This window comes from Tupaia chinensis, unplaced genomic scaffold, assembly GCF_000334495.1.
Source record: "Tupaia chinensis unplaced genomic scaffold, TupChi_1.0 Scaffold000018_1, whole genome shotgun sequence".
NCBI lineage: Eukaryota > Metazoa > Chordata > Mammalia > Scandentia > Tupaiidae > Tupaia > Tupaia belangeri.
In genome coordinates this window covers 917,100-924,731 of record NW_006159448.1, presented here as the reverse complement: position 1 = coordinate 924,731, position 7,632 = coordinate 917,100, and the positions used below count along the sequence as shown (strand labels likewise).

At 39.2% G+C, this 7,632-nt stretch overlaps 1 protein-coding gene across 1 annotated transcript in view; it reads right to left on the bottom strand.

Annotated features, from left to right (window-relative positions):
• Window positions 1-5,026: 5,026 nt before the first annotated feature.
• LOC102488570 (gamma-crystallin D) overlaps window positions 5,027-7,632 on the bottom strand; it is a 14,501-nt gene continuing 11,895 nt past the window's right edge. The window contains exon 2 of the mRNA XM_006140104.1: window positions 5,027-5,378. Within this exon, the coding sequence (XP_006140166.1) occupies window positions 5,027-5,378 (352 nt within the window). The remainder of the gene's footprint in view (window positions 5,379-7,632) is intronic.

The following is a 7,632-nucleotide window of genomic DNA, read 5'->3' as shown; positions in this document are numbered from 1 at the left end:
CACACCTGCCCTCTGCCATTCCATAAAAACCCCTAACCCCTTTCAGTCACAGAGGTGAATTTGAGTTTTATTCTTTTGTCTCCTTGCCAGTACTCTTTGGATTAGAGTCTTTTTCTTCCTTGCAAATCTGTTGTCTCCATTTTCGGGAGACTAGATGGTAGTCAAATGAACCTGGGCTTGGTAACATCATTTTGCAAAAATACAAAGCACTTAAGCACAATTAAAGGCAAGGATGTGAGGAAGGTATATCTTTTCATACAGACTGAGGAATATGCGATGTCCTTCTTTCTCTGAGTGCTCAAAGGGCAGTGTGCATCCTGGAAGTTTCTGAGAAAAGTAGTTCAGAAAATGCTCCACTGCCTTCATTGTCACTAAATATATACATACCATACAAAGCAGTAAATAAACTAATCCTGCAGACGAATCAACTCTTTATGCTTCGTTCACTCTCTAATTTGGTTTTATGTTGTTTCTAACGTATACTTGAGAATGAATACAACCAGTATATACAACAGGACTTCAAAAAAATTGGGTGCAAAGTGGAGTAAAGTGTAAGTTTTAGTGCAAAACTGTTGAAATCCATGCATAGTTTTAAATAATAAGTATTTTCTATTAACTTTGAAGACCCTTGTATGTATCACACATTGTCCTCTGTGTGAAATGCACTCTACTTCTAAGATTGAGCTATTTTCCATATACATTGTTATGAATCAAATGTGTTAGCTTTCTTTTTACATTCCATTTAATGAATAAATATGCCCTTCACTGCTGGCCACAGCAAATGATGTTTAGGAAGCTAATGGTGCGCACAACTCTTACTAAAGTAACTTTTTCTTTCTCAAGTGCTGTAAACAGTATATCAGTCTTTGATCAAAATTCTCATTTTCCTGACTGTGGAGAATTCATTCCTTCAGTCAGTCAGCCTGACAGCATGTATCTCAATGGCTACAAATGTTCCAGGGCAAAAATAATTGTATGTTCAGAACAAACATCCTGAAAACTTTCCAACGGTCTCATATTGTTAAAAACAAACAAACAAACAAACAAAAAACTACTTCAGTTGAGTTTTGAAAACAAGCACCTGATTTAAGAAAAAGAAATATTTTGGCATGTCTTTTTCTTCACCTTTGATCTATTAGCATTTTGTTCACAAAGAACAGTGTGCAAAATTCAAGTTTCCTCTTAGGCATGTTGATAAATAGTTCATGGATTTCCTAAATTCTCAAAGTTTTATCTTTTAAATTCCATAAAATTTACTCTCACCTGTCTATTTGTTGAGAATTTTCAAATGTGTCTGCAAAATATCACAGCTGACTTCTTAGAAGAAAAACTGTCTCCCTTTGAATTCTCCTGGAACTGAAATGTAGAATTTCATCATCAATTCCATATTCAAAATAAGACTCTATTCTTTGGCTTTAACAATAATCTCTATATATGTCAGGGTCATTGATAGGGCAAAAAGTATCTAGAGCTTTTTATTTATTCTCCAAGACCATAAAACTAGATTTCATCTTACCTGATTTTTTCAATAGTTGAAAAAGTGAGTAAGTTGGAAGGACCTGGAAGAGGATAGGGTGGAGATAAAACAGAAGATGCACAGAGAAAACAGTATCTTAATGTCTGCCACTCCTCTCGTATGTGAATATAAATTTTAGGCCAGACAAAGCCAGGTTAGTAGCTGAGGTAGGACAGTAGCTAATGAGTGGTTTCTTCTCGCCTGCCTGCCTACAGTTCTTTTCTTTTCTTTTTTTTTTTTTTTAATTAGATATTTTTACTTTAGGGCACATGCACTCACCAGAGACAGAGTGACAGAAACCAAGAACTCAACACCCCCCCCCTTCCAGGGGATGGCCACACTGCAATCCCTTCTCCTCCATTGACCTCCTAGGATCTTGGGCATGCCTTCACAAGTGCCCAGCATGAGTTTGAAGCCATCAAGTCAAAGATGTGAACTGCAGTTGGTCATGTGGAAGTCTAGTGAAGTAACCACTATGCCATCTGCTGGTCCCCTGCCTATAGTTCTTAATAAATGACAAGGTTTGCTTTCAACTTAGATATCATGGTTGCATTTGGTCTCTGTGAGCTGAGCACAGACGTAGTAGGGGACATTCCATAACCACTAGGATGTGGTGCAATTGAAAGGACTGATCCCCCAAGATTGTCCTTCATGAAAACCTTGCAATACCATCTTTTTTTGCCTAAAGTGTTTTTTAGGGAAGATTATATCTCTTCAGAGATAGCAAAAGAACTGTCCTTCAATTCACTTGAAACACATTTGCCAGGTATTTTAAAATCACTGAGTCACAAAGTTTTTGAGTAGGACGTGTATACTCCATTTAGTCACAGACCCCACTGGTCCTTATCACAGTATACCAGAAACTTCACATTCTCATTAACATCTTGGCTATTGAAGGCATTTAAAAGGTTAGCTACTCCTGTTTCACTTAAGTCAAGGTATTTTCTCCAAAAAAGAATGTTTTATGTATAACTACCTTATCCCACATCTTCAGAAACCATTGATTCACGGATGCTTTTTCCTTCTATGTGTATATCCCTTCCACATCATTTGGCCTGCTTTGTACCAGGAACATTCTGCTAGATCCTTCAGAAGATACAAGTCAAACGGCACATTATCCTCACTTGTATAAGGTTAGAATTTACTAGAGGGGGCACCAAGCTAATATCCAGCATGAAAATGTCACAATCGAAGGGCCATCACTGGAAAAGGAGAGTGGGAAGGATTAGCTGAGGAAAGACATGACTTGTGCCTGCAGAATCCAGGTGATTGATGTTAATTCCAAGTGTAACTAATGAAACAACCATATAATGAGATAAGGCTGGCACCCAATCCTCTCCCAGGGCCTCAATCAGTGACAGGTGAAAATTATAATTGAATTATATTATAATTCATAGAGGAGGTGATGACTGTGTAAAAGTTAAACATTTTATCTCCACCTCTTAATTTCCAAGATTTTTTATAACTCTATTTAAGGGTAAAAACATCTTGAACCAAAATGTCAAGGGCTGAGCTGTATCTGAATACAAATCCCAAACTCTCCTCATTTTTTTTTTCTTTCACTTTGATGTCTTGGCCAGCACTATCTATCATGTGGGACATAAGAATAATCTTAAACTTCCTAGTAACCACTTTAGAAAGATGCAAGTAAAATTCACTTGAATAATAGCTTTTTTTTAACCTCATTATATCCAAAATATTATCTCAACAATGAATTTTATAAAAAGACATTAAGGAGGTACTTAAGTCTACTTTTCTTACTAAGTCTTTGAAAGGTAATGGGTATTTTATTATTATAACACATGTTTACCTGGACTATTCTCATTTCTGATGTTTAACAACCACTTACGGCTAGTGACAACAATGCCGGACAAGGCAGTCTTGACTGCTCTTTTATTATAGCTTCTTTATGTATCTTGCAACATGTATATACGTATATTAGGTAAATAAAATGTTAAGTATACCAATCTGAAATCCTTTATCCTTTTAATGTTCAAAGTTTTTCAAACAACGTATGAGATATTTGATTGGTATTTGGATTCAAGTTCAAAAACGTCATGGTGATTCTTTCCTAATTATGGTCATTTAGCTCACTATGAACTTATTTCAACAAGAGGTTGCCAGTTCACAATGAAGGCGAACTTCTGAACTAAGAAGGAATTTAGTTTCCTTTTGGAAATAACATGTAAACATTAGAAAATCTACTACTGTTACTTACAGAAAACTCTCCGTTGAGGGCCAGCAGGTTAAATTGCTGGACTCCTACATGGTCCCTCACAGTCACAGTCCCAGACCCAGTGGCTTGAAAATCATGCTGGGCATATGTGCGTGCATGCCCGAGATACCAGGAGAAGAATGGAAAAGGGATTGAAGCTGGCTATCCTCCCAGGGAAGGGGAAGAAGGGGGGGAGTGATTTCTCACTTTCCGTCTTGCTCGCTGTCTCTCTCTCCAGTGAGCACACATGCCCTAAGGCAGAAATCGCTTAAAAAGAAAAAAAGAAAGAAAAGAAAACCCTCAGTTGTAATAAAATACCCATTTAGATTGTATTTGATGAGCTTTATCTTCTTACAAAGAGAGGTTAGAGTCCATTAAATGATTAGTCCCCATGAGTTTTTTTTTTTCTTAGTACTATGATTATTGAATGTTAATTCATTAACCAGATATCATAAAGATCCATCAAAGTTTGGGAACAATGATCTGTCCAGCAAAAAGGCTTATAAGCTTTGTATTAGTGCATTTTTTACCCATTATGGTGTACCTTCTGCTCTTACTCCCATACTGTGAACTTGTTTTTACCGGCGTGTACTACCTGAGTTTTTTGCAGCTCCTTTAAGGGGAGCTATGTTTGGAAGAGTTCTCTGAGATGCTTATGAAGATGGCACTTGGTTCCTATATTTGTGCTCTGGATATAGAAATATTAACACACCTTTTCAGCCAGTGACATGCTTTTAGGTCCCAATATATTAGACCCAGATATCTTACAAATGTGTATCTAATTCTGTCTTTTGTTGCAGTTTCACTTGGCCATTCTGCTTAATGTAATCACCCACAGGGATTTCTAATATTAAGACATGAATAGTGAAGGGTGACCAGATGTCTCATAAGAAAGCTTACAGTCCAGTTTCCTAGAAATTACTATATAGAAAGCTACAGTCAATGATTTTAAAACGTTAACTCATTTAATCCACATCACCACTTTATGAGGGGAAGTGTATTACTATTCCCATTTTTACAAATTAGGAATGGAAGCACAGATAGGCTACCTTGCCCCTCCTCCTATAGCCAGTAAGTAAACTGGGACCCAGGCTTTGGGCACTTGAGGTTGTATTATTAACTGCTACCTTATACCACACTTTCCACTGCTATGTATAAGAAAATCTGCCTTATTCCTATTTATGCTGAGTTCTTCCAAGAAGCCTGAAAGAAACAGAGGACAACATTACTGCATGAAACAACCAGGAAATATTTTATTAGCTTCCAGATGGAGAAAAGGGTACAGTAAAAACATTTCAGTAGAAATCCACAGCTCTCCTCAAAGAGCCCGCTCTGGAACTCATGGACCCCCAGTCGTGGTACCGCCTGTATTCCCCCGGCCTCAGCAGGTACTGCCGTCCCCTGTAGTTGGGCAGCTCATAGAGGACCCAAGAGCCCTCCAGCACGTTGAGGGAGTGGATCTCACTGAAGTGGAAGCGGTCCTGAAGGGACGAGCAGTCCTCGGTGAGCTCCACCATTGGACCTCTGTAGTCCTCTCGCTCATAGATCCTGATCCGGTGGGAGCTGCTCTGTGGAGTCAGCAAACAGCAGGGGAGGAGAAAGTGAGGACACACATACCCCTGGGGGATGTGCACTTCTTCATCTTCTCTGTGTCAAATATGCTGAATTATTATACAATAAACTAGATATATTGTCAACACCTGGGCTGCCTTGCAGAGTTGGGTAGGTTACACACTGTGAATCTTAAGGGGGCGCCTTTCATTTGATTACCATATGAATGACTGCTCCGTGGAGTTTTCTGTTTCCATGGACTACTGAAACACATGGCTGGCCCTGCTGTGTACCATTTGTAAGTAACAATCTTTAGGCATTTAAAAAAGACTCTCTTTTGTAGATTTGTAGTGGTCTCAGGTTCTTTCTGGATGACATACAAAACAATTAGCTATTAAAATAAAAGACTAATGTATCCCCAGGGGAAAGAAAGTATTATTTTGAATCTCAATAGCGGTAGAAGAACTTAGAGGGAGAAAAAGTTGAATTGCTTTTATCCTAAGTGAGGCACAGATTGGTGGCAATTAAGGAAGAAAGTCTAGCCCAGCCAAGCCATTAATCCTTTATGCGTTAAACCCGCTTAATAAGATGCTGAAAAGCAAGTCACCATAAAAAGAGCGTTTCTGGGACCAGCAGATAGTGCAGTGATTTCGTTCCATTGCTGGACTCCCACCGCCCCTGGACTCGGTGGCTTAAAACTCACACTGGGTGCCAGTGTGTGCTGCTGAAAATCTCCAGAGAATGAAGAAGGAATTGTAGCGTGGTCATGCCATGATTTCTCATTTTCTCTCTATCTCTCTCTGTTTCTCCAGAAAGTGCACACGTGTAGCAAAAATCTCTTTAAAGAAAGCATTTCTGTTCTCAGCTCTGATGTTTGCTCCTATAAACCAATTTTAAGTATAAACCAAAACTGGAAATTCAAGATCATGAGGCCTGTTTAGGATTAAGAGTATAAAACCCTTACAAAAGTGAAAAGTTAGACATTTGATACAGAGTGGACAAATATGGAAGATTTAATGCTAAGTGAAGCAAGCCAGACCATGGAAGAGAGGCATTGTATTTCCCTACTTCATATATATCGAATGTCTGCACTCTATGACTGGAACTGAAATTGGAAGGTATAAAGGCAGCAAGGGCAAGTGTAGACACTAGAGATACAGAGATCTACATATCTATAGATATAGATACTGTAGATACAGAGATGCTATAGCCGAGGGTGAATAATAAGGGGTGGTAAGGAGTTTAAAAGAGATGAAAATGGAAAGTTATCTGATGATGATAATGTATATTTTGATATCTTTGATTGGATTAATAAACACTACTCATGCTCAGAAAAACATTTTGCAAGCTATACAGATGTACACAGGTCAAATGTAAATAAAGATATATTAAAAATAATTAATTAATTACAAAATGAAAAGTTAGGCTACTTGTCCTGAGCAAATCCTGTCTCTCTTGAGCTCTTCCTTCATCTGCTTGCTCCTTCTCAGAAGTTCCCCTTATTGTCACTGTTTTTCCTCTTTCACCATAAAAACTGTGTCCAGAAAAGATTCTCATAGCAGTTCTTCTGAGGTGTGGACAATTGATAATGACATGTCATCCATTTGGTCAGCATCCCATGATCTACGAAGGACTCACATGTTCCCTAATCTGATTCTCACAAGCCTGGGACATGCAGAGCAACCACTATAAGCCTTTTCTTTTGTGAGAAAACTAGACTAGAGCTTAGTGCCTGTAATTACAGAGTCAGGAGAGGGAAGTGGAAGCCAAGTTTTCTGGCTCCTAACACCAGACAGGGTTTTCTCAAGGTATCAATCCCTCTGAGGGGGCTTCAAACATCACAGAAGTGGATTTTCACCTTGGAGAATCCCCAGCTGTGGAATCCCAGCCTGCTGGGGCTTCATTTGCCTAACAGTGGGCTTTGCCTGTGCTCTGGGACTCTCCCAGTTGGTCACTGTTTTGCTTATTCAAAAGGCAGCCCTTGAGGGTCCTGGATGTTCCTAATAAAAGTGACTACTAGGGGCGTGGCTTGGCGCGTGCCAGGTCATCTCCCATGTTCATCACAGCCCTACAAATTAGCTCTCCTTCTTAGCTCCCCTTCACCATGAAGGAAGTGAGAAATAGCGAGGGTCAGGACCTGAGGGGGGAGTTCATCTGCTGCGCATTCATCACCCAGGCAAAGCCACTCTGTTCCATGCCCTGCACAACTTAGTCCCAGTAGACGTGAAGTTGATTTCAGCAAGCTAAACTAAACGTCCAATGAAATACACGGTTTTTCAGTGAAAGGAAGTCTTAGAGATGTTAATAAACGGAAAGAGTATCGTAAGAGCCCGAAAAATGAAGGCCACCA